General features: G+C 37.3%; 2 protein-coding genes and 1 long non-coding RNA gene across 6 annotated transcripts in view; 2 read left to right on the top strand and 1 right to left on the bottom strand.

Moving 5' to 3' along the window:
• Positions 1-16,017, top strand: part of LOC121951410 (pituitary adenylate cyclase-activating polypeptide type I receptor-like) — a 39,716-nt gene extending 23,699 nt beyond the window's left edge. The window contains exons 9-15 of one of the 4 annotated variants that reach the window (XM_042497722.2): positions 1,449-1,509; positions 2,830-2,899; positions 3,060-3,151; positions 4,995-5,078; positions 6,370-6,499; positions 8,515-8,556; positions 9,849-16,017. In XM_042497722.2, coding sequence (XP_042353656.1) covers positions 1,449-1,509; positions 2,830-2,899; positions 3,060-3,151; positions 4,995-5,078; positions 6,370-6,499; positions 8,515-8,556; positions 9,849-10,073 — 704 coding nt within the window. In that variant the 3' untranslated portion in view covers positions 10,074-16,017. The remainder of the gene's footprint in view (positions 1-1,448; positions 1,510-2,829; positions 2,900-3,059; positions 3,152-4,994; positions 5,079-6,369; positions 6,500-8,514; positions 8,557-9,848) is intronic. The other 3 variants (XM_042497723.2, XM_042497724.2, XM_042497725.2) reach the window with 3 other exon arrangements.
• A 2,350-nt stretch (positions 16,018-18,367) lies between these two features.
• LOC148188115 (uncharacterized) lies at positions 18,368-24,476 on the top strand. The gene is made up of 3 exons (XR_015778187.1): positions 18,368-18,507; positions 21,785-21,977; positions 23,828-24,476. It is a non-coding gene; the product is annotated as an uncharacterized LOC148188115 (long non-coding RNA).
• Positions 18,488-27,553, bottom strand: part of ghrhra (growth hormone releasing hormone receptor a) — a 31,791-nt gene continuing 22,725 nt past the window's right edge. The window contains exons 10-13 of the mRNA XM_042497483.2: positions 26,195-26,289; positions 21,788-21,917; positions 20,707-20,748; positions 18,488-19,955 (exon numbers count right to left, since the gene is read on the bottom strand). Coding sequence (XP_042353417.2) covers positions 19,809-19,955; positions 20,707-20,748; positions 21,788-21,917; positions 26,195-26,289 — 414 coding nt within the window. The 3' untranslated portion in view covers positions 18,488-19,808. The remainder of the gene's footprint in view (positions 19,956-20,706; positions 20,749-21,787; positions 21,918-26,194; positions 26,290-27,553) is intronic.

Genomic DNA, 27,553 nt, shown 5'->3' with positions numbered 1-27,553 from the left:
TCCTGAGTCGTTATCATTAGTGGTGGTATATTTCCTTTTGTACAGTTTTAACTTTAAAAAGTTAATTTGCTTGTACATTTTTTGAGTACTTTTTTCCTAATTGCTTTGAAATGGTGAATACTGTTGTATTTTGAATAACATAGAAACTCTGGATTCTTATCACAATCCTGTCTCCTAGAAATTACGTTAGTATGTTACTACACTGCTTTCTTAATTATGTTGCTGTGGAAAAAATAATCGCTGCCTGGAAAATGCTCAGACATTTCTTTTTGGTGATAAAACACTACATTCATGTACCGTACCGTGTAGCCTACACGGTGAAGGAAAGATGTGATCAGAGAGGGTAGCGAGCATACAGAGTGCAGATCCTTAACACCAAAACTTCAGGTTCATGTTCAGACTCCTGTCTTACATTTACGCAACAAAAGCACTTTGGTTAAAATTAGGAAAAGAAACTGGATATTGTATCGCAAGGTTGCCATTTTGGCTGAAAACAGCTAAAATACATTTTTAGTCAACATTTTGATGACATGTTCAGTATCAACATATTTGCAACTTGACAGATACATAAATGAGCAACATTTTAGAATCAGAATCAGAAATACTTTATTGATTCCTGGGGGGAAATCATGATTCGTTACAGTGGTTCTAAGGTAAGGCATGGAAAAATGAAAAAAACAAAAAAACATAATTTCAAGGAGACAGAGCTACCCTTTATCTATTGGAAGGATATTTAACTATATTATTCAGGGGGCCAAGTTTTCAGAAAGCTAAGGGCCCAGGGGCCGGACATTTCCCTGAATTATTACTGTCGTTATGAATGTACACTCTACACCTCACACACTGGAAAAGTAGCCTAATCATAAACAAGCTGCAACAAGAGCAGCATGCAAAGGAGAGCTTTTGTTATCAATAATGAATGTTGTGATTGGCTGTTCCTGACAGCACAAGACTGCTCTGCTGGTTTGAAGGATTTATTGTGGTAATTTGGTCAGGATTTACATGATTTTTTCTTTTAATTGTTAAGGTTTGAAATTGTATGTTTTTGTTAACTGAAATAATCAGCGGGCCGTTGTTGGCTGCCCGTTTAATGAGCCTGATATATAGCTACAAATTTATCTTGTTAAAACAGTTGTTTGTCTATTTATTTACCAAGATCTTTAAGACTTCAGGCAAACTTTCCAATAAATGTTCTTTTAACACCATGATAATCAATACAGCTATAGAGGCAGCACTTGAGACAAACATTTTAGGAAATGCATTGTAAGAGTGATCTTTGATCTGATCTTTACAGAAATGAATGATGTAAATTCAGGCTTAGAGCCACTAAAATTTGAAGCTGTTGCTATGTATTTGCATTTCTCAGTGTGTTCAAACAAATGACTAAGTATTATTATTCTAAATGTACCACATTTTTTCCATTGTATTAATGATTACTGTTATTACAGGAACTCCCACCATCTGCGTCACTGTCTGGGCAGTTCTGAGGCTCCACTTTCACGACACTGGGTAAAACTCCTCTTTCAATATTGGATTTAGTGTAAGAAAAAGGAAGGAATGCATGTTGACTGTTGGCCATGTTCATAGTGTATAAAGCACCTAAAAACCTTTTGTATCAGAGCAAAGCAGGTCCGGGCTGAGAATCACACCCAAAAATTTGAAATTTTTGTTTGTCCCATGTTGTAAAACATTAGATTCTAATTTTTTTTTTTAATGTGAAGTATACTTAACATATAAATATTCTAAAAGCAGAAGAAAGAAATGCACACCATCTGTATTTAGAAATTGTGCCTTTAAAATGAGCCATCAGGACTTTCATGAACTTTTTTTTGTTATTGAGTGAGCACAGTTTGAATGCAGCACATTTAATTTTTAGTAGGTAACATAATCCTTGTTTCTTCAAGAAATCAAACTTTGTGACTTTATTATGCGTAAGGTACCTTCTACAAACACATCGCGGTCATATACAGTTATCATCACACGAGATATTGTATAGTCCCGAACGCAAATTTGTGTATTACGCATGTACACACAGACACATACACACAGACACAAGACTGTTACTGTCATTACTCGGCTGCAGTGATGGTGCAAAGACACCAAGAGTGCAGATGTGACAGACCCAGAAACACTGACCAATCGGAGCAGACTGGGGTTTTTTGGGGGGAGGAGGGCTTAAAGATACAGGTGCTAAAAAGGAGACAGGTGGTGCACACAGGTATACTCAGGCAGACAGTATGAGGATGATAATGTGTTTTTTGAACATTAAAGCATATAAACACGTTTATTAGAGACCCCAAATTCAAGTATGAACTGATAAAATTAGGACCTTTAAGAACTTCTTCAAGTGTATTTTGGCATTTATACAATTAAAAATGAAGAGGGCATATGCAATTGCCAGAATTCGGAAAGTATAGATAAGGAAAATAACTGTTCATTGTTAACATCAGTAATACATTTGTGTATGCTGACAATGTGGTTTGTATATTAAAAAGTTATCAGTGTTTCAGCATTCAAACTGAACCTTTAAGAGGGTTCAAGTAGATGTTTAACAAGGTGTTAGCTCATTTTTATCTTTTATCATTTCTTATACACAATATATAATGTAATATGTGAGCGAAAGCAAACATCATTTAGAATTATTGGATAGATTTTTCCAAACAGGTAAAATTATCATTTTAGTCCTTTTCCTCTTTAAATCCCCCTCTTCCCTCTGACCCTCCCCTCCACCCTTCTTATTCTGCAAAAAGCCTCATGCCTGACATGTTGTTAAGTGTTGAGAGAGAGTGACGGAGAGCATGTTGAAGGATTATTGTTCTTCTCCTCCAGATGCTGGGATACAAATGAGAACACTGCCCTCTGGTGGGTGATCAAAGGACCAGTTGTGGCCTCTATTATGGTATGACAGATGTATTCATTCAGTTTCTGTCTCTCTCTCTTTTTTTTTCTTTTTCTTTTTAACACATGTGCAGTTTATTCTATAATGACTGGAATATAATTTGTGACATCTCATAAAGATTTATGTTATTTGTGTGTTTATTTGATTGGTTTTCTTTCAGATCAATTTTGTCCTCTTCATTGGAATAATCATCATCCTGGTCCAGAAGCTGCAGTCCCCCGACATCGGAGGGAACGAGTCAAGTATTTACCTGTAAGTTACAATACGGAAGTTTCGCTAATGCCAGTGTGTACGTCGTCAGAGAAAAATCTGTGTGTCATACATTAGAAATTGATGAAGTGAATCAATATGATTTTAAAATTCTCTTTGCCCCAAAACAACCCAGCAGCCCAAAAAGATGTGATTTTCCTTTGCTGAAAGGAAACAGCTGGAAATAGTTTACATATTTCTTATTATCAACAACTCCCATGAGAACACTGAAACCCAACAATTAATTTATCCTACTAACAAACAGAGGCGTGAAATTAATTTAAATGACTTGGACTCGAGTCAGATCGAAGTCACAGAGTCAGAGGAGACATGCAACTGTACAATGACTCAGGACTTCACTTGAACTCAAGACTTTTGACTTGGAAATACCTGATACCTTCCCCCATGTTATATAAAAAGCGTGCCACTAATCAGTTCATTTTATTTCATTTGCTAAATCAACTAACATTAATGCTGTTCATTCTCACTGACGTTGGTGCAAATGTGGTGGATGCAAATGTGTGAGTCAAAAGTTACAGACGAAGAAATAACAACATAGCAAAAAATAAGCAAATAAGTACAATTTTTAAAAAGTATTATAGTAATATAGTTTGAAAATGTAATATATAATTACCTTATTACAGTCAGTGAAGAGCATATTATGACTTGTTTAGGATTCATAACTTGAAGTTTGGGTCCTAGGACTTAAGCCTGATATAATTGAATCATGTCTGCCGTAGAGCTCCATAAAGTAATAATATAATACATAACTATTGAAAATAAAAAAAACTCCACTCCAATAAATACTCCACAGAGCATCAAATATGTATTAATCCTCAGCTGAAAATAGTCCCTAGCAAAGTCAAAATTGTCCTCTTTTTTGAGGCCGTGTGACTTAACATCCCTGGTACAACAAGGCTGTAAAGCCGTGTTTGGCACAATGATGTTCTCATTTATTCAGAAGTGGGGTATTGATGTTTTTTATGTCGTAGAACAAAATGGGAAAGTCTCTTAACCTAGTGTTGACCACAGACCTTATTTCAGACTAACTAAAAACCCAATAAAAAAAAAACCTCTGACTTCCAGACCAGGGAAGTGTGAATGCTGAGACACTAACACATTTACAGGTTTAAGGATTCATTCCTGCAGCATTCTTTTGAGAGAGGAACTTACCCATTGTTGTTTTTTTTTTTTTTTCTGGTATTTTCATGGGATTTTGTTGATGATAATAAAAATACAAAATAACAACAGCTTTTTCCTTTAATCGAAAATTATATGACACCCTGGACACAAGATGAAAATGTGCAGTTACTCTGGCCTTTATTACCACTGCATACATAGATATATATACATATATATATATCATCCTTGTCCCTTTAAATACACTATCTAATACTAACTTAACATTTTCATAGAGGAGCCATGCATTTATGAATTTATTGTAGTGCACCCATAATAATCTTATTTTTAAGTTTTTAGCATTAAACCTCCTCTCAGACACTTTTCAGAATATATATTTATTTGTAGTACCTGTTGGCATGAAGCTTGAGCCTCATTATGGAGTCGTACAATAGCCAGACATCACCACAGTTGTGGTCCCACAGGACAGCATCTTTGGAGGCTCGGCAGATAATGTCATTCTCATCTGTTGCTTAGACCTGTGCGTTCGTGACCAAGTGTGTGTGTGTGTGTGTGTGTGTGTGTGTGTGTGTGTGTGTGTGTGTGTGTGTGTGTGTGTGTGTGTGTGTGTGTGTGTGTGTGTGTGTGTGTGTGTGTGTGTGTGTGAGTCTGTGTCCCTAAAGACATTGTCTTTGTTGTATTGTTGTGTTGTCTTTGTGCTGTGTAGCAGCTGTGCTCAGAAATGCTTCAGTGAGCCCACACAGGCTGTTCAGCATTCGTGCAGGATGTCAGAGTTATCCACCATCACACTGTAAGTGTGTGTGTGCGTGTCTTTGTCCGCTGACACACATGTTTGTGTGTGTCTGCCTCCTGTCGACTGCATGTGTATGTGTCTGTATGTGTTTTACACCAGGGGTTTTTAAAGTTTATTTAATGATCTGAATTCCCAAATGCATTCTCACACACACATACATACACACACACGCAACACAAGCTGTTACACAATATACACTTACAATGTCAGAGTTTTAAGTGTATTGGCTTTATTCTGCTCCTTAAGGACCCCTGGGTGTCACTGAACTGCATTGTGAAAATACTGTTTTCCATATTTGTACCCTACATGATTCCAAGGTGTAATATGTTGTGTGTTTCGATGTATTTCCATTCATTATGCGTATGTCAGACATAATGTTGTACTGCAGCAGAGATATGACCACATTTCAGACAATCTTGAATTTCTCAGTCTCGATCTTCAATGATTTTTAACTAAAAATGGATTAGTACACAAAATCTAACCACAGATTTAAAGGATAAGGATAAGGCTGTGGTTATTCTGTATTCTTATTCCTATTGTCAACAAATCCCATAGAAGGCCAAAACCAACAATGTACAGTATTTACTCAACATGGCTTCCCCCATGTCATCTGCGTGTCTGTTTGTTTTCATTGAAGTTGTAGATATTTAAAAATGGAGTTAATTGTGCATTTTGTGAGAACTATTTTCAGCAGCAAATTAATACATATGTATTTGGTGCAGTGGTGAGTGAATAGTATTGACTCAAAATAAACCACAGTGCCCAGGTTCAGTGTGATTGAGGAACATGTCTCCCAGTGCAACAGTGTGGCTAATTAATGTGTTTTAATCATTTTTGGATAACAATGGAGCTCTATTACAAAGAAGAATTCAACATATCGGGCTTTGGCTACAAGGAAAATTGTTTTTGGATCAGTTCATTGTTGGTTTTGGTATTTTCATGGAATTTGTTGGCAATAAGAAAAAAAATATATAGACATTTCCCAAATTCTACTTAAATGTGAACACTAAAAATAATCATAAAATTGTGACTGAGCCTGCACTTTAATCAGCATTTATGTCTTAATTGAGCTTGAAGAGATATTTTCTTTTTTGACCTCACAAAAAATTTAAACCTGTGTGCGAATGATTAGTTTACAACAGAAACTGTTTCATAACATTGCATCAGTAGCTCTGTTCTTGCATCACGTCCAACTGACCACCACCAGTAGTTGTGTTTGACTTTCGCTTCAATCCTATTAAACTCTGTGTGTGTGTGTGTCTGTGTCTGTGTCTGTGTCTGTGTGTAGGCGTCTGGCGCGCTCCACCCTCCTGCTCATCCCTCTGTTTGGTATTCACTACACTGTGTTCGCCTTCTCACCTGAAGATGTCAGCAAGAGGGAGAGACTGGTCTTTGAACTGGGACTGGGATCCTTTCAGGTACACTTTTACAGCTCTAACATCCGGTTTGAAATACCAGATGACGAATGAGAGAACATGATGTCATAATAAATCATCTGACTATACAATATACAAAGACACTCTTTGGGAGAGTGATGTGATATTCAAACCTATAATCACTCACTTTCCACAGCTGTGCAGCAAACTAAACACACCACCAACTAGAAAGGCACTGAGAGAGCGCAGACCTCCAAGGCCAATAGTCCAGTCTTCTATAATGCACAACTCTGCAAGCAAAACCAATATATATGTGAAAATATACTCCCAAAACTTTAAGGATGATCTCAAAATGTGGTTTTGCCTCATCATCTCAGCTGTGCATTTATTATATGTACTTCTAAACTGGAAATATTACATATACATTCATGGAAACACTTAATTAGTATTTGCATATGTTCCAGTACCAAATGCTTAGACTAAAATAACACTGTTGTTACACAAAACTGTATGTTAACAGGGAAATAATTTTTACTTGAGTCAAATTTAAATTTGTGTTAAAAAAACAACTTGTAACACAAACCAGTATGGTTTAATTACTTTATATAAACACACATGTTGTTACAATTGTACCTGTTCTCTCATGAAACTGTTGTCAAAGAGTGCTTCCTTACAATCTTTTTCTGTATGAAGTTTGAGCAACTACATGTGTAGGTTAGCCCCGCTTATTACGGGTCCATGTAAATGTAGATTTTAATGTGTTGTCATCGTGTTTCCACATTTGGCTATGTTTTTCACTGTTACACTTTACTATCATCCATTAAATGTTTGGATGTATTATATTCACTACGCCAAGGCCAAATGCCCTGTCTTACAATGTTAAAGAAAGTGAAAGATTTTATTTTATGTATCCGCCTTGTGATTTGGATCGCTTGGATTCTTCCTTCGCCTGTGCTACAGCCTTCCACAAAGTTTTATGAAAACTTGGCCAGTTTTTCCGGTTTTTTTTTTTTTGGTTTTTTTTTTCTCAAAACCAAGCTGACAAACACACAAACCAAAAAGAAAACATAACATTCTTGGCGGAGGTAATACAAGTTGGAGGACAGCAGTTGGCATTTGGAGTTTTTCCTGGAAGCGAGTGTGAAACAGTATTAGACAACAAATTCAGTGATAATGATTCAAACTGCTACTACTGTAAAAAGGTATAACAAGACAATAAGAAAACTACATTCATAAAACTATGGACTACATGTGAAATTAAGGATATTGTATCTCATGACAGAACAAAACAAAGGCCAAATGATCAAAGTGAAAAAGTGAAACATTTACTCGCTCCAACCTCTCAAATGTGAGGATATGTTGCTTTTCTCTGTCTTATTCCTTCAAGTTTTTGACTCATGGTTGGAAAAAAATAGCCATTTGAGTCACTTTTGGGAAACTATGATAAGACTTTTTAACTCTTTTCTCATATTTTATTGACAAAATTATTAATTTGTTATTTATTTGCAAATTAAAACACAGTTTCTCTTAAATTGTAGTCCTGAACAATTTGCTTTCATTTTTGATATGCATAAACACCACATAAATCCCAAATCTACAAACATTTATGCAATATCTGCCTAATCAGTCTCATGCCAAAAAATAAAAACATATCAGCATAAGCCATGCAATCCTACAATTTAGCACCCTTTATTTTTGCCAGTTTACTTGAATTAAATAATGCCACTTCTGCAACAAAAGGAAATGATAAACAAATCTTGGACATAGTTTTATAGAAGAAGTCATAGACAGGCAGACATGTCATACAGTTTATTAATGACACATTACAAGTCCTCAATAGTGAAGCTGCAATATTTAAAACACTGTCGGTCAACATCATTTTATTTATCTTTTAACAGAGATGGCTGAGTGTATCTGTCCCCACTGTCAGACTCATATGTCTACAGGCTCTGCTGATTACGCTGAAGTCATTTGATGCAGCTATTTTTAAAAACAACAAACGTATTTCAGTCTCGTGCTGTTTTTCTCTAATTTATTGTCATTTTTCTCATCCTCAGGGCTTTGTTGTAGCCGTCCTTTACTGTTTCCTCAATGGAGAGGTAAGCTTTTGTCCCTGTTGATAAACAGTTTCACTTCCTGATGTTTTCATCAACATCTTGTTTTTCTGACATTAATGATACCAGAAATGCTCTTATGTTATTTTTGATACACATGAGCATATTTTAGAATAAACGCCTAAATATATGTAGGAATTATTACCCAAAACTATAACACTTGAATGCAGCCCCTCTATTTAAAGGGAAACACCACCTAAATTAGGAAAACCAGAATGTTTTTTTTTAACCTTGAAAACTTCAATCAATATTTTGAGTCTATGGCATAAGCCTCAAACCTGTGATGTCATCAAGTTTAAATTTTGGATTTTCGTGGACCCACAGGGTGTTTTTTTGTTGTTGTTGTTGTTTTAAAAATACCTAAATTAGCTTTAGTCTGTTGTAATGTTCTCAGTTCTGAAATACACACATATACTCTGAAGATTCACCTGGGTGCTCTTTAACATTTAATCCAAATTCATTGTCTATGGAGCAGATAAATACTTTATACATACTGACATCAAAAATGTGAGTTTCACCGCTGTAGTTTTGGGATTTAAAGGAGAGTTGTTTAAGTTTAGAAATATTTTTAGACTGTCTTACACCATAATAATAACATATCTGAATTTTTAAATTGGATGTAGCTCCCTTTTAATGTGTTCAGTAGTGGAAGAAGTGTTTAGATCCTTCACTTAAGTAAAAGTACTTATACCACCCTGTGAAAATACTCTGTTACAGTAGATACATATATTTAGGAAAATGTACTTCAAATATTAAAAGTAAAAGTTTCTGTGCAGACAAATCTTAAAAAGCATCCCCCAAAATGATTTAAAAATAAATACAGATAAAATGACTTAAATCTTTATCAAAATAGTTGGTGATTCATTTTCTGTGTATTGATTGAGTGATTAAATAACTAATTGTTGCAGCTGCACTTGTGGAAACTGTTTTGTAATTTTAATAATAACAAAACTTAATATTTTATAAGCTCTTCTCTTTTATGTAAAAACCTTAATATCTAAAGCAAATTAAGTTTTTCAGATAAATGTAGTGAAGTAAAAAATACAATATCTTCCTCTGAAATCAAGTGGAAATATAGTATAAAGTGACGTGAAAAGAAAATACTCAAGTAAAGCACAAGTATATCAAATTCATACTTAAGTACAGTGCTTGAGTAAATATACTTTACTACATTCCACCACTGAATCTCTTAAATTGTTACCCAGAAAACTTAAGTGTACTGTACCTTTTCGTGGAGCTGGTGCAGCTTAAAGTACATTAAAAATGACCTTGTGAAGTTTCTCCCTGAAGGTGCAGTCGGAGATCAAGAGGAAATGGCGCAGCTGGACAGTGAACCGGTACTTTGCTGTGGACCTGAAGCAGCAGCGGCACCCTTCGTTGGCGAGCAGTGGAGTGAACGGCGGGACTCAGCTGTCGATCCTCAGCAAGAGCAGCTCCCAGATACGCATGTCCAGCCCGATGGCGGAGAACGCCAACATCAGCCTCCCAACCTGAGCGTCTGATTGGCAGGAATCAACTTAAAGGTGCCGTTCCACTTATGTACACCCAGACCAACCAGAGCAGACCAAAGTGGCCCCTCATACCTCTTACATTTTGTAGTATGGCCTTTGAAAATGAGGTATTTCTGGAAGCATTTACTGGAGATTCATCAGAGGTGCATAGCTGACTTTGATACTTTAGAATTTAATTTTAGTTGACTCAGTGGATAGTGATTTTTCTGATTAATTATGCACTTGATATTTTAACCAACAAATTCCCCTTCGTAGAATACAAAAGAGAAAAATTATTAGAAATTCTCTTCCCACCAATGATTTTATTTCAGATTTATCCCCTTTCATTGTTTTATTTTGAATTAATATTAATGTAGTCAGTGCCAAAAAACAGTACTAGTTGTAAAACAAAAGAAAACAGTAGTTAAACATCAAATGTAGGGGTCATACTTGGCTGTTGGTGTGAAAAGTAAATGTGCTTTCAAAGTGCCATACAGGTTGCCTGACTGAATCTGATCTCAGTCGAAACTTTAAAAACAACCAAACGTTCGCCTTGCTTGTACAAATGCTCATTGTTTAAATGTTTCATCTAAAATTTCGACATTTTTCTACTATCAGCCGTAAGTACAGAGTATGTCAAAAGATATATTGAAAAAAGAAAATAGCTCATGGACTTTGTAAATAGTTACTTTTGATGTCTAGATCAGAGTTTTGGTTTTTTTCTTTTGCATAATGCAGTATTGTAATGACCTTTTCAAACAAAAGGAACTGGAGCCCAAATCTGTAGACTTCATCACATGTCCTAAGAGACCCAGAAGATCCTGCCCACTATATTCTAAACTATTTGTTTGTATTAAGTAAAAACGCACACACACACACACAGTATATACAGAGGAACACAGTGCCAAAACAATTGAGCGCTGTAGGGCAGTGGTTCCCAACCTTGTAGTTTAACTCTGTCTCCTAGAAATGATCTTTATGTGTTACTAAACTGCTGTCTTGATTATGTTGTTGTGGCAGTGCAAAATTCAGGCGATGAAACAATACATTAATGCATCATGTACGCTTCAAAAAGACAAAAAGAGGTGGTTAACGAGGATGGCGAGCACATGATGTGAAGGACCTTGAAGCCAGAGCTTCAGGTTCAGGTCCACACTTCTGTCTTAGGTTCACGAAACAAAAGCACTCTGATTAAAGTGAGTGAAATATTGTGATTTCTTTAAATGGAAATATAATTTTTTTTTATTATTATGCTGTAGAATCATCAGTTGGAGACCCCTTTGTCAACTGAGATTCCTTTAAGGCAAGCAGTCGTCTTTTTTGGTTTGTTTTGGTTTGAGGTTTGTTTGTTTTTTTGTCGGTCAGTGTGGAGTGTACTTCTGGGAGCATTTTTGTCCCCAGATTTTGCTGCAGAGCGAGCACTCCTTGCATTTATCCAGCCCTCCTGTACAGTCAGTGGCCAACACAACAACAGCTTCCCAAAGGAAGAGAGGCTTTGCCCGTTCAGGCTGTAAAATATTTTCTGCCTTTTGCGTAAAGGTGATGAATTTACAGCTCACAGAAAATTAATACTATCTGGCTTTTGTTTGATATCTAGTATCTGCAAAAATGTTGTTGCACATTTCCAGTCCATCATTAGCGTAGTTAACTTGTTTACTATATTATGTGTATGTCACCGTCACCAAATCCCGGTTCAAACTCTCAAAAAGTTTGAGACAAAAAGGAACAAATAGCTGAATATTCATATTAAAAAGCCAAATCTGTCGGGCACAGCCCTATGACAAGTGGATACTGTTAACTGTTAACTGTCTGTTAATGAACTTTTCATTGATAGGTTCAGTATCAACATTGTTGAGACTTGCCAGATGTGTTGATCAGCAGTGTTTCCTCATTATGTTATAGAAAACATAATTTGCTTGGCATGATGTTTCCCTAAAAAAAACCTTGATGATCTGAATTTAAGGAATCAAAAGATGAGTCTTAGAGGTTGAGAAATATCAGCTACAACAAGTTGGAAATGAAAAGCAATGTTTTTCTGCTTAATTAAATTATGTTAATTTTGCAACATTAATTTTAGTATTTTGTCTTGTTAAGTACCAGATACTTTCATGTCTGCAGACTTTGAATGAAAAGCTTTGAGACAGGCTCACTGCTTTAAAACAATGTGTAAATACAAAAAAAAAAGAAAAAAAAGGTTGGGAACCATTGCTGCAGAGGATATCACAGTACCAGAGGGAATACAAAATAGGATTAAAAAAATTAAATCTTTCAATCTCTGAACTGATTTATCCTCACAGCTAGTGTTAATAGTTTCCTTCAGTTGATTTCCCTTTCAGTGTCAGTCATGTTCTTGCAGACTGTGAACATACGTGTGCCATGTAGTGGATGCTTTAAGCTCCTCATAGTGCAATGACTTTATATGTGCAGTTTTTTATCAGCAGGAATCAAACCCTCAACATGCTCTGAAAGAGAACAGGACTCTTTGTCTCTCTCAGCCCTCAGCCCATCGTGCCATATTATATTGCTCTCCATTTTATTTTTTTAATAAAGCATCTTCAACACTCATATTCCAAAGTGCCTAGTCAGTCACGAATAGCTATCACTTTCATTTCCAGTATGATGAACAGATATTTTAGAATCGTAGTAAGAGTAATTTCCTGCACAGAATGTACAGAATGGTGTGTTTTAATAGCATAGTTATGCTTTTTTCATCGTTTTTGCTCATTTATTGGTGAAAATCTTCAAGTAAAAAGAATCCTGCTGGGGTTTTTTTCTTTTTAATCATAATGAGTAATATCTCAACATAACTGCTACTTTATATAGCCTCAAAATAACTCCGGTTTCAATTCGGCGTCAACGTCAAACACATAAACAGCTTCAAAAACGGTCAACGCAAAATGCTTTACTGTGACGGCTCTTGACAATCGCTGAGTGCTGATTTTCTCTTTTTCGTTTGTGCACAGACTAAGCTCACAAACATAAATAAATCATTGAATAAGATGAAATGTGAAAGTGTACAGGAGGATTTATTCACAATATTTACTCAAGATATTTATTTTTTTGTACTGTCATTTGAGTGGATTAAAAGAATGTAGTATCTTAAAACAACAAATTGAACATTGTTGAAAAGAAAAGGATGTATATTTATTTTCCATAAGCCAGTGCCATGTGACTCAATGTACAGTATACATGCTTTCTTGTGTGTAATTTAGTTGTGTGCCTGATGTATGATTTCATTACACTGATTGATATTGACTCTTTTGGTCAAAGTGCCATAAAAGTTGTGCCATAACGGGTGAGATGCGTGGCACAATGTGTCATTTCTAATTTTAAATACAGGATTTTTTTTTTCTGAAGCTGCATAGGGTATTGTGAGAGATGAAACTGAGATGTAAACTCTAACAAAAAAATTTTAAAAAAAAGAAAAAAATGAAAAAGCATACATACTACTGAAGAGATGCATCTGTTTTATGCAGCTGCTTGGCTGCTTTTTGACAAAACAGTGTGTGACTGTGAGATACTATGAAGGGAATAGCATATTTTTAGAAGGAGGAAAGACAGATAAAACACAAAGTGTGTACGAGGGTGCGATAAAAACCACTCTGCTGCTTACGTGTTCTATCACCAGCCGTCACTCTGAGTCTGAATCAGCTCAGATGGAAACGACCATGTCTCAAAGCTGTTAATGTCTGTGAAAAGAAGAGTAGAAAACTCCTCACTTGACCATGTCTGTGCTGTATATTTGTTTAACCACAAGGTGGCAGCAAAGTGTTTGTTTTTTAATTTGATGGCTATACAGAGAGGGCCATCTTTGACTCATTTGCTTTTTGAGCCTTGTACTTTGAATTTTGGATGGAAAAAAAGAGGCAGTGTGGGGCATTGCAGCACCTAAATGCCACATTCTTAACACTGTTCACATCTACACATTGTGATTTTGTTTCACACAAATCAACAAATAAGCCTGCAAATGAATATTTTCTTAATGAGGCCTGATGTTTTCTCTCAATCCCAAAATTTCCTCTCTGGTTTCTTTAGTTTAGGAACAAACTGTGAACTATTTAAAAATTCAAAATATTTACTGAGATGTGAGGAAATGTTGAGAATTAAGAGGACCTTTTAATGCTCAGGCTGTGTAACTTTTCAGCCTAGTCGCCAGAAGAAAATGTTGGTATTGTACGCTTCTGCAAACCACAGATATGTTCAATTTTTGTGTTTCATATGTATCATATTAATGTGTGTAATGCTGCGTTCACATGGAATCAAGGAGACAGATTGATAAAATAAGGTGAAATACTGCAGCGTACCTATGAATTTATGGCTCGTTTTGAAGGTGATGTAACCGCTGTTCCTATGTTGCCAAGTTTACATATATTAGTCAACTATAACAATAAATTAAAAGGATGTTTTGCTTCCTTTTCATTTTTACTTTTTTAAAGTTAGCAGCTATAGACTGAAAAGACATAACTTAAACACTGTGCTGCTCAAAGGCTATTGCCAGCAACCTCCGCTAACTTTTAAGGCCGAATGTTTTCTTGCATATGACTCAGTGAATGAGCTGACGTCATGAATCATTCAACACACCTTAAATAACAATTTTATAACTTTGACTACTCCATTTGTTTGTACTGTACCTCTTGCATGACATATATTTTAGTGATGATTGAATCTTAGAGTGCTTCAAACCTTTCATGAATTTCACTTGCATTATGCGAATAGCGAATATTCTATTTCTTCACTTTGAGAAAAAGCACTAAACTCCTGGTGACAACATAAAACTGAAAACTGAAATGTAAAGTAACGTATAGTATATCTGCTATATGTGAAATGTAAAAATGTAATATTTGAAATGTACAAATTTATCATTTGAAATGTATAGATTTAATAAATGAAATGTACAATCTTAACATGTGAAACCTACAAATTTTAACAAATGAAACGCACAGATTTAACATATGAAACCTACGAATTTAACAAATAAAATGAAAACATTTAACGTACGAAAAATACAAATTTACTAAATGCATACATTTATCATATGAAATGTACAAATTTATCATATCATATTATAAAATGCACAATTTAACACATGAAACCTACAGATTATGTTTGTAGAAACATACAATGCCAACATTTATTCTAGCGCTCATGTTCAATTTTTAGCTCAGTTTTGGCTTCAGCTGTCCACACACCTCTTCTTACAGTGGAACACTAATCCTTGTATACGCATGTCAAAGACAGGCCCTTGGCATGTTTCTGAAAGCAATAGTCTGACATTTTCAGAAATATGGTCACTCACTTTCTTGCAGCGAGTTAGATGTCAGAAAAAACTGCAAGTGTCAATACTTTCATCCAACTTCCAGCAAGGGAACCCGGTATTTTGTGTTTTTCCAAAAATGTCAAACTGTTCCTTTAAATGTAACTATTCTTACTGTGGCATATCTCTGTGAGCGTGTTGAGCCAGTTTTAGCAAGTGTTGAGTTTGTGTGTGTGTGACTTCTATTGATTGCCAATGAATTTTTTGAATGTACTGATGTTGCTCAGCTGCTCTTAAATGTTGCCTGCTATCAATTTGCCATGGTGTACAAATGATGTCTTTTCTTGATTATATATACAGTACACTGTATATGTATATTTTTGGCACACAGGAGGACCTCTTGATGAAGACCTGTAATGTTTGTGACCGTGTTTTTGTACGTTTACGTTTATGTAACTGTTTTCAGAGTGTGTGTGTGTGTGAGTGTTTGAAAGTTGGAGTGAGTGTATTCTGTGCGCATGTGTATGTAATGACAAGCATTAATGAGGATATAAGTAACTTAAATGTCAAAAGAATATCTATAAACATCCATATTATGTTTTATCTGTGACAGTGTGTCATGTGTAACATGCATTCTGGTGTCTGACATTCAAGTCCAAGATTGTGTAAATTTGACTGCAAAATAAATCTATCTGTGGTAAATTGAGGAGACTGTGATTGATTTTGCTCAAGTGTCCCATCCATTGAGATGGATAGAGTACAGATTTGGCTGTAGTTTTATGGGTACACCACTAGCCACAGCCAGAGGCATTATGATTTCGTGTTGTGTTAATCCATCTCATTCTTGTGAATGCTACATCTCAAGAATACCTTATGGGTATTTTTTTATTTTTTTATTTGGCGCAAACATCAACTTGGACTCAATGATGACCTGGTGAAGTTTTGGTGGACAAAGGTCAAGGTCACCGTTATCTTACATCCGCCTCATTGCAATGAAGGTGATATCTGAATACATGAAGGTTTTTTTGGGTGTTTTTTTTTTTTTAAATTTGGCAAAAACGTTCACATGGAGTCAGCAATGAACTGATTAGATTTTGGTGGTCAAAGCACAAAAACAGAGAAGTTAATACATCTCAAACCATTTATTACAGTTTTTTCCTACACAAGCCAACCCTCACTACATCCACAATACTAACAAAGGAAATACAGTTTTTTTGGTGTAAAAAAGTCCAACATAAATCACATGACAACTGACAATGACAGCTGAGGTGCTTCATGGAACAGTAGGCTACAGTGCAATTTCATCTATAAAATATATTTTTATATTTTATATTTATATTTTTTTTAAAAACCAGGGATTGCACCAATCCCACTTTTTTATAATATTGAATCTCCAGAAGAAACTGTGTGTATGTTACATCTGCACACTTTGTGTGTATCATATCTACATTTCTGAGGGAACAGAGTACATAAGCTGACTTTTTCATTGTTAGGTTGAGGGGATGATGGATTGTGTGACACCTTGGCAAGAAGAAAGCCAAGCCACAGACCCCTGCTTAAGACCAATAAAAGCAATGGTAATTTAGCAAGTGATTGCTGTTTCTCCAGCTGCTTTTAGGCACCAAACGATGGTGTTTTATAGCGACATGTCTCTGTGGCTTTGTCAGGATGTTTGGTTATTGAGCATGTTATCTTGTGGACTTTATTTATGGATATTTGTGTTTTTCCTTGTTCCCTTTAATTTGTGAATCTATTTCCCATTCTGTTTTATGTAGTAGGTTCAGTCTATCCCACTCCCACAGAGCACCCCTGTCACATGGTGGGACTAATTTTGTGGCACTTCTAGACTTTTCAGATTTTATTGGACCAAATTAATTGACCTCATGTGACAGACTCAGAACTTGCAATTCCACTGTTTGACCACTAAAAAATAGGTTTCAGAGTTTGATGCATTACCTGATAGCCTGGGAAAGATGGACACAAGACTATGTGGGAACAAGGGGTGACACAACCAACGCATCGCTGCTTTTCCTCCTGTTGGGATAGTGTATACGGCCCACGAGACCATTTGATCCCGCCCACCACGCAATTCTAAAACTATATATAAACAAAAAATGTGGACAGCAATAGAGTGGTGAAGGGATGATGTATTTTTGTAGGCCAACCAGGAAGTTAGCATTGCGCTGTTTCCCTCATCCAAAACCTTACGGGGTTTTTGAATGGGATTTTCGCCAAAAATTAGCTTTGTGACAAACACAAGTTTATGAGATTTACGCATTTTGTTTAACATGATAATCTTCACAGATGAACAGCATTTTGTGTGTTTTGAAGCGTAAATGAAATCGCCAGAAGCAAAAAGCTGTTGTTAGGCCATACACAAACTACATCGTGGTCGCACGACTTAAACGTCACAACTAAAAAACACTGTAAAACATGTTAATACACAATCGAAAAATATTATAAACAGATAAATCTACAAGTGCAACTCTGTAAAGCTGTAGGCGGAGAAATGGGTTTAATGAGTTCCTGTGTGTGTGATGACCTCTAACGTCCCGACAAACACTGTAGCCCGATTTAGCCACTTTTTAGCAGCCACCTTTTTTAAGACAAGTAAAACCTTCAAATTTCAAAAATTAGGGTTTTTACGGGCGTATTTTACGTTGCAGAACAAAATGTCTAAATATCACAGACACAGACTTTATATAAGGCATTAAGGCAACACATTCAAATAAAACATAGACTTTAAGACGAGGGAACCAGAAGAGCAAAAAGGCTAACGGACTTCCGCGTTTTAGGACTCATCACTTTCTTTTCTGGGATGACAGCTGTGCATGTCCGAGTCAGGTTCAGGGTCAGTGAACACAACACGTGAGGTTACGTGCTATCGCGCGATAACATTGGGATTGATTGACGTGATATGCGTCATGGCGAGTGCCACGATAAGGAAGGTGGCTGCAGAGCACCACGTTTTCCAGGAGAAATGGACAAACAATATGCTTTTGTCGAAGTAAAAGGCAGGACACTTTGCCTAGTTTATGGTGTGACGCTGGCAGCGATAAAAAAAGGCCAATTTCGAGCGTCATTACAGCTTGAAACATGCTAAACTGGACGAGTTTGATAAAATTAACGCTCTTCGTCGGAGTTGGGGTGTCAGCTTTCACAAGAGACTATGTTAGGAGGGCAAGTTTTGTGGTGAGTGAATTAATAGCTAAGAAGCTGAAACCTCATGAAGAAGGAGTTTGTGAAGGAGTGTAATTTACTTGGACTATAATAATCGTGAAACCGCGATAACTGTGGTTTTTCATACTATATACATCTAGAATCGTTGCATATGTGTGGGACTTTATAAAAATGGTCCTTGATAGGAAAAAGGTTCCCCATCGCACTTGCAAATGTGACATATCTGCGATTTGTAGTAATGTACAATGCCATTTCTCCTGGCGATTTTGTGATTACAATGCCCAACAGAGTGATTCTTCAGATTTATGTTAAACTTCATTGTTTTTTGGTTTTTTTTTGTTGTTGTTTTTTAATTTGTCTATAAATGTGGACTGTTATCAAAATGTAGGGGACTCACATTTGAGTGAAATCTTGAGCTCTAAATACACACAGTACCATTTTGATTTGCTTTGTACCAGTTTGGTATCTGCTTTAGTGCAACAAATGTCCCCCCAAAATTGGGTTTATTTATCACATCTGGCAGTAGCATTAAAAATGACAGATGAAGAAAAAACAAGCTTAAAAATATTCACAAATATTTCAAAGATGGCTCAACAAGGCAGACGACTCCTAAAAATAAGAAGCCTTTTAAGACATGTTGCACCAATATATGGAAGCTTCACACACAACAGCAAACACACAGCCATAAATACATTCACCAGATCCCTCTGGATTTTCATGATTGAAATGTTCTCTCCAGCAGCAGCTGAATTGCTGCACACACACTCAACAAAAAAATCAATTAGTACATTCAGTCCATATCAGTCCTGCACATGCTTTAAGCCAGCACCGAAAACTGCTTCTGTTCAGCGCAGCTCAAACAATTAGACAAGTTAAGCTTGTTTCGCATTATTTAAAGTTCAAACATTTGCTGTTTCCACAGCTGTCTCTATATAATCCCCCAAACATTTGCTCTATTTGTACTTCAAACTGTAAACACGTGAAATCATCCTCCTCCAGGTTCTGGGCCAGCTCTGTCCCGACTGCGGCCTTTCCACAGCATCACAATGACATCCTTACAAATCAGGCACCAGTGTTCCTTTACTTTTAAGTATGTTTTTGGTTGCGACCTTTATAAGACACTGATTTAACTCACAAATGTGTGATGTCCTCATTGTAGGTGACACTGATGTAATGCAACATTTCCCCAATCACTGTTCCTCCCACAGAAGGGTTGTTGAATTAATGTTGTCAGCAGGTTGAGATTGATGACTGCCTCTGATAGTTTGCTTGACTTTCTCACGATGACTTTTCTCTCACGGATCCCTTTAAAATCATACTGACGAGATGTTGCCGCTAGAAGGAGGCCTTCTGAGCCCCCCGCGGGCTCGAACTGTGATCTGAGTGATACTTCTCTTGGCTGGGGTGAGATGATTTTGATTGTGACACTTCCACAGCCATCTCCGCAGCTCTGATTGAACCTGCAGACAAACAGCACATGTGCAGAGCTGTACTGGAGGCAGAAGTAGTTGTACTGGTTTTGTTAAAGCTGTTATGTGCACGGTTCAAACATCTCTGACTTTGTGGCCCCTGGTGGCAGAATCGGAAAAGGTACGGTGGCAGATAAAGACCCTGAGACACCAGCCAATGGTTGGCCATCGGGGGGTGTCTGCCGCCCAAGTCTTTGCAGTGTGTCCTGCACTTTAGATAATTTTTTCAGCTTATTCAGTATGTTGATTCTTCGTTGTTCAGCTCAGTGCATGATAAAAGAAACGAAAGTGAGGAAGTAAACAAAGGGCTGAAGTAAAGAAGAAGTGAGGGCCAAAACAAAGTTGTTTTTCTTTAGCCATTGAGCTCTACAGCAGAAACGTTTCCGGATGGTTTGTGTTGTTGTTGTGTTGTATGCTTTGTTCTTTCAACATTGGATTGTGTTGTTCATGTGCTAACTGGCTAAATGGCATCATGACGGTATAATGGTTTCCCTTTTTGAATGACGATTACAGACGATCGCTGTCTGCTGATATGGACAGTAAATCCTGTCACCCAAGCGAAGAACGCACGGGTTGATTGGCCATCGATCGTAGTCTTTGTTGTTTGCACGTGTGCGACTTTTTGGTCAAGACAGGCGATACGACGATTGGCTTCAGACACCACTAGTTCTCTGATGTGATTTTGTTGTGTATGGGCCTTAAATGTACAGATATACAATGTACAGATAGTACATTCACCTACCTCTCCATTCATGAAACAGTAAAGCAGTGCCACCACGAAACCCTGCAACACAAGAGACATGATGACTGTTTGAAAATCACAAACTTCAAACTCCAAATCACTGCAGTAGGTGCTGATTGTAGGAAGTCTCCACCTAAAAGTAACAGTTTTGAGTAGCTCTTGGGTGTAAATATTTCAGATAATGCAGTTTGAGGGTATCAAACTCTGGTCTTATAAGCTTTCTTTCTTATTTCTTCAGGTCAAAAGACTTCAAAAGACTTCTCATAACACATTTCATGTTTGTCTTCGAAATATTTTAACTTACTTTATGTTACATCTGACAGATTAATATTCTGCCAAATTTTTACGTGTATCAATTTCATATGGTATATCTGGCACTTTAGCCAGCCCACATTTAACCTCTTGAAACCTGGAGCCACATCACTGTTCTTGTGCTGCTCTCAGATGCCTTTCACAAGTATTTACACCTTTGAAACCTGAGAAAATTGGTGTGATTTCTTTCAAAAACATGAGAAAAAAGACAATAAGCAACTTGGTTAGAAATGTAACACAAACAAGAAAATTGTTTTTAAAAAAACTAAGGAAAATGTCGAGGAAAAAATACATTTGTATTATCATTATTACATATTTAAAATCATGTTACAAAATAATTATTTTTTAAGCACTTCTTTCAGTATGTTTTTTTAATTTTATCTTTCATTGTTTTGTTTTGTGTCTTATTTTTAAACTAATTTTCAGGTAATTTTCTTGTAATTTTCACTAATTTTTAGAATTTTTTTTAAACTATTTTTTTTAGAAAATGATTTTAATTTTAGCAGGCGTTTTTCATGGAAGACTTTTTGACATCTTGCAGCAGGAACAGCATCCTGGTATCGTGCATACTGACTCACTGTCATGGCGTAGTGTGACAGAGCCATCGTTAGTGTTGTCAGTACCACCTGTACTTCTCCCATTATAAGTCGAAATGTCTGCTGTGAAGAACTGTCTCAAAATCATCCTACTGCCAACAATCACCATTAACTTCTTATGATCTGTCTCAATCTAATTTTAAAGTTTTGTTCTGCTCTCCATTGTTTAGCACCTGAAAGGATCCTAGGCCCAGCTCGATGTAGAGTCTCGCTGCCATTCCCGTGTTCTCAGGCAGGAAGGCGAAAACTGTGTAGTGCATCCCAAACAGAGGGATGAGGAACAGGGTGGATTTAGCCAGCCTCCTGAGGGGAACAGATAACAGAGAGAAGAAGAACAAAGAAAGAAGAAAGACATCAGTCAAGGTAAGATAATGACACAACCTCAGGCTAATCCACGTTAAAGGCCTAAAACTCTGTATGATCTTCTTCCTCTGAGTGATGGGTCCTTCATGAACACATAACTCTCTGGCTGTTACATATGAGGGATTTCAATATTTGTTGGTTTATGTTTGCTCTTTTTTAAAGTGGGTGGAAAAGTGATGTCAAATACTCCCTTGCAGTAATATCAACTTTGAATCAAAATGTGACAGATTTTGGGTCCACTCCATGTCAGTGTGTTGGTGCCCCGCTCAAGACGTTACTGCGAGGAAAGCTGTTTAAACTGTGTAATCTGTCAGCCAGCAACAATAACCACATAATTGTTAGCTGAGAAAACAATCATTAATTTTGGCCTACAGGGCAAAAGCCATGGCAGCTTTTCCAGTTGACTAATATCTGTCTGCACAGAAAGTAATGTTCACAATTTGATTTTATCTGAGCCTGAATGACATTCATCAGTTGTCTGTCTTATCAATCTCTCTTGACTTGTTTGTGTTTGAATGGACTATGTGGTGGAGGAGACAGAGCAATGGTCTCTGCTGAAATTTAGTGGTGTTGGGCGATCTGCCGGTTCCGATAACTGTCAAATGGTGTGCAGACCATAGCTGTCGATTTAGTTCCTTATGTTGCCGGTCCACTGTCATCACATCTGATTATGTCCCGTTTTTGGCAAACTAGTTGATTGTTTCGGTCCTAAACTCTTAAACTCTAGTGACAAAACTTTTTTATTTGTACTCTGACTTTATTTTGCATATGATATTTAACCTCAACATTTGTTAGTTTTCAGCAGCTTTAAAGTGAGATGTATGCGAGGTGAGGTGTATGTTTATATAATTATGGTTTTTCAGAGTTTGAAATATTCACTTTTATCAATATCAGTCTAATCAGTGTTTTAGCTGGAAATGCCAGAATGCATTATTCTGCCAAGTTTCATCAAAGGTAGCTCAGATGTTGCAGATGTCAAATCTTTATTAAACAAACTGACCTTTAAAACAACGCTGTCATCAGTGGAATAGATAAAAATGTCAGAATACAAAAAAGGATTCATTGTGCTCAAAGTGTAGTTCAAATCAGATGAGTGATGTCTACGTATTATGGAAATGTTGTTTTTTTTAATTGCGGTGACTTTGTAATGACTGTCTGTTGTTATGTGTGTATGTCCTTTGATTTTGTCAATGTTTGTTAATACAATTGACCTCACACTTGATGCATATATTGCAGAGGACCAAAGCAGTGCAGCGTTGAGTGTGAGGTCCTGACGTCTATGGAAGATGTATATCTAGTTGTTGGCAAATGAAGCGTATACTCCAGCATTGCTAGGGAACGCAACTCAGTTGTTGAAGAGTGTTGAAGAGTCGACTGTGAGGTTGTTTTGAATGGGCTCTGCACTAGTGTCACAAAATCACCATATCACTGATTAGCACCAGCTTATTCTCACAAAATCACCATATTATTCTCTTAATCATCTTTTTCTTCATGTTTATTCTTTCGTATCAGATATGGCAAACTGGCTCGGCACATATCTAATGATCTAGACCCACGGCCGATTCAAAGCATAGACTAATCTCACAAACTGAGCAGCAGTCAACACATTTCTGCAGATTCTCTTGTTCTCTGATGATTATATCAGACTCAAGCTGTCACAAGTAAGTGATGACAGTCATCTGAATATTCTTAATGACAAAACTAATTACTCTGATCAGAAATAACATCACCTCCGTCGCAGCTTAAAGATTACACTTTGTTTAAAAGGTTGGATTATTTCAGAGCCTATAATAGGATTGTGTTCATCTTTTTACACTCCTGAGATTTGTGCCTTTGTGTTCCTGTCACAGATCCGTCTCAGTCAGATTGAAGTTTGTAGGACGGAGCTGAAGCTTTTGAAAGCGTGAAACATTCATTGAACTGGTGGAACAATCCTGTCGCAAAGCGATAGAGGAGACATCTATTTCTGGTATCTGGTGCTATTTTTATGAGCTGCTCTCATTGTAAATTAATTCAGCTGAGCCTGAATCTGCACCAACCAAATGTCAAAAGGAAGGAAGTATTCATTCAGCCAAGGCCAGAATTCTGGGCTCCAAGATTCATAGACGCAGCGTTTTCTCTCTCAAACTGTGAGGAAGCATTTTTATCAGGGGATTTCATCAGTACACTCTCCTTTCAATCTTCATAGTAAACTCTTCAAAGAACCTGCAATCATTCTGATTTTTGACAGTTTCTCAGCAGTTTTACCTCAACACTGAATAACTGCTTCATAATTGAAAAGTAGCATGTTCAATACTTTGTCTGCAAACGTATTGTATGGAGAAAAGGAGGGTGAAACGAAGGTCACTCATGACTAAAAGCTTAACCTAAAATTAAACACTTGCATTGGACTCCATATTTGATGTTTTTGAGCTTCTTGCAGCTCACTATAGAGTGCTACGGGGATACCGTTATTCTGCAGGCTGACTTGGAAGATAATGTCACCTTGGTTCCCTTGTCAAAAAGCCACTAGGATTTTTCAAACTTCTCATCCCGAGTGGTGCCAAGTTGGCACTTTGCAGTTTGCCACATGTTGCCACTTTGCAGTGGACTTCTGAGTCTACATATTACATTTTAGGTATCTTTCTGCATCTGCTGTTTACATTCCGGTATGGTGCTACCATGATGTCAACAAATGCACATGGTTGAAATGACGTGGCAAGTTATTATGTTTAGACAGCACAAGCACATGGCAACCAGTGCCAGGCTGTCAACAAACGCACATGCTGACATGGTGGTGGTTAGAATTAGGGGAAAGAGGCACATGGTAAAGTATAGAAAAAAATCATCAGATTCAGATGGGATGTAAACACCAGACATCCACATGGAAATCTGGGGTTTGTTGGACCCATCCACAACTGCTCCCACCCCTATATTATGTCCTTACTGGCAGCATTTGAACCTTACGCCATCCTGCCACGTAACATGCTGTAGGTTCCCTCCGGCTGCTTCTCACCTAATGAGCATATCAAGTGGTTGTGAAAGGTGGCTTTGGCATTGCAATCTTACACTAAAAGCACTGTCAAAGCAGCTGTATTTTATGAGTTTGGAATAAGAACAGGTGGTACAGCCAGGTGACGTCCCCTAAAAAGTCAGAGGGTCAATTATCTTTTTATCTTTTGGCACAACACAATTATTTCTGAATAGTTTGTGTGTGAGAACTTGGTTTCAATCTCTGCACCTATTATTTTGAGGTGCTGGCTTGCAGGCAGACATCAAAGAAAAAAGGGGAATGAGTTGGCACACCTTTAAATCACATCTAATCCTGATTAAACCCAAAATAAAAGATTGCATAGGAGTACTAAATGTGCAGCTTTCTCTATATTTCTTCAATCTTACCTTTACCAGAACATATTTTAATAATAAGATTTAGACCTTTACTTTTGGTCACTTTGTGTAAAGTATATGAAATTTAGTGATTATTGAGATAACTGTTCTATTATGTTCTGTTTTTTTTAACCAAAGTGCTACAGACATAATCAGTAGTATTTATCTCATGTAATTATATCTAGTCAAAAACTAAATTTCATGCTGTAAATCACCACTGCTATGAACTCCCGCGAAATAATTTAATTATTGAATGTAGAAACTCTCATGCATCTTTTATATTATTCACTCTTCATCATTTTTTTAACAGGTCAGGTATTAAAATCCTCTTTATTCCTAAATATTTAAATGTGTGAGAGAATTGAAGGCGAATTAAAATGAACATCATATGTGTAGCATTTTGCTAAGTTGAGGCAGAGCTCTGAGGTCTTGCCTCCGATACCTGATTGATGCTGCTTCTTCCCTCACAACCAGCGGCCCATTCACAGCTGTTTGGATGTTAGCTCCCAGCTGGTAGCCACTATCATTACCAGGGGTATTAAACAGACTTGCTGGGTGCTCTGCTCTTGATAGCACTGTTTGCTGTTGCAGCTCCTTTCATCTTCCAAAACTTCTCTCACCTCTCTGTTGTGTTGAAGCTTATGGTTTTGCTTTACTGAGAAATAATGATATGTATCAGTTTGTTATGAAGCGATAAGCCAGCATAATCCATGTTGCTGCATAAGCTCTTAGAGAGCAACTTTTCCACCAAATCTGTTCAGAAGTTCACTTCTCATGTGTCTCTGAGGAACTCTAAATATGTATAATTTTCTTCAGTGAGGGAAAACTCAAGGTCGCAAGTTGTGACTCACATGAAGTGTCCGGTGTCATTGTTCCCAGTCATGGCGGAAGATTTAAGCTTCTGAACCAGAATTCGGATCACATTGATGAAGATTACAATGTTGACCTGATAGAGATACAAGCACACGTATGCAGTTACCCCCATGACAAAATGCACACAAACGCAGAGTGAGAGACAACACACAATATTTCACTGCGTTTCAGCATTGATTTATCCCCTCCACAGCACCAAAGCAAACTTTAATACTGTGTTTTCCCTTAAAATTTCCCATGTTTGGTGGCTGAAAAGCCACTGGAAAAAGAAGCATGATTTCCTAAAACACACCATGTTTTGGGGGATAAAAAGCTTTTCATTGTAAACAGCTGATAGTAGAATAGATGGTCTGGAGGGACAGTGAAGGGACTTTTTTGGATCCCACTGTGAATGGCTACAGCACAAAACGTTGTCCCCCAAAAATCCCTAAAAAATGCAAAGTCCAGAGCTCCTCATCTAGGGGTTTGTACACTGCGGGAGAGCCAACAGGGGGGCCCTCTGCTGTGAGCACAGACCCTGCCGCCCTTCGTCTTGCTCTCTGGCAGAGGAGCAGAGCACTGCCGGGATCAGTGGGGCTTGCTAGAGTCTGATTGGGGGCAATGGGACGGAGCCAGGCTGCTAAGAGTCAAGCCAGGACGCATGAAGCATGCTGGAGGATTTATCAAGGCTGGAGAGGTAGGGCCCTTGAGCATGTTAGAGAACCAGAGAGGATGTCTGTGGGGTCCGTGCCCATGGCCAAGCTGTTGGCTGTCCTCCAGTGTCCACACACGTTTGGATGTGGTTCTCCAGCATGCTCTGCAGGCCCTGGCTCAACTGCTGTGACTGCCTCTCCAGCCCCTGGACAGCCTCCAGATATTTACCAACAAAACACATATGTAGAGTTTATGAATATGATGTTTATTTGATCAATTAAACTACTTGTGATGATAGCGTACAATGTTTTCCACAGAATAAGAATCTGTGTCTGCAAACTTTCCATTTGTTAAATTAAGACATATTTACGGCTTTGTGAATGCAGCAGAGCTCATCATGAGTTCGTTTCCTCAGCAGCAGTTTAAGCATATTTATGAGTTTGAATCATGGGGTGGATATTGATCTGTCAGTCCAGTCAGAACTGATCAGATCAATGAATGAGAGGAGCAGCTGCTGCAGAGGCATGTAAGAGCAAACATTTAGACCCAACACAATGAAGGGTTTTTTCCTTTCACCGTACCTGGTGTTCTACTGCTCCGTCTGTGCCCAGAGTATGCTCTGCACTCTGGGAGTGTGGTGCAATAAATAACCAAATAACTAATAGCCTTCCTAATGAACGGTCCAGCTTCAGAATATAAAATTA

This window comes from Plectropomus leopardus, chromosome 12, assembly GCF_026936395.1.
Source record: "Plectropomus leopardus strain MGB_pleo_1.0 chromosome 12, ASM2693639v1, whole genome shotgun sequence".
In the NCBI taxonomy this organism is placed as follows: Eukaryota; Metazoa; Chordata; class Actinopteri; order Perciformes; family Serranidae; genus Plectropomus; species Plectropomus leopardus.
The sequence above is the reverse complement of the archived record's forward strand: the minus strand, read 5'-3'. Positions and strand labels throughout refer to the sequence as shown.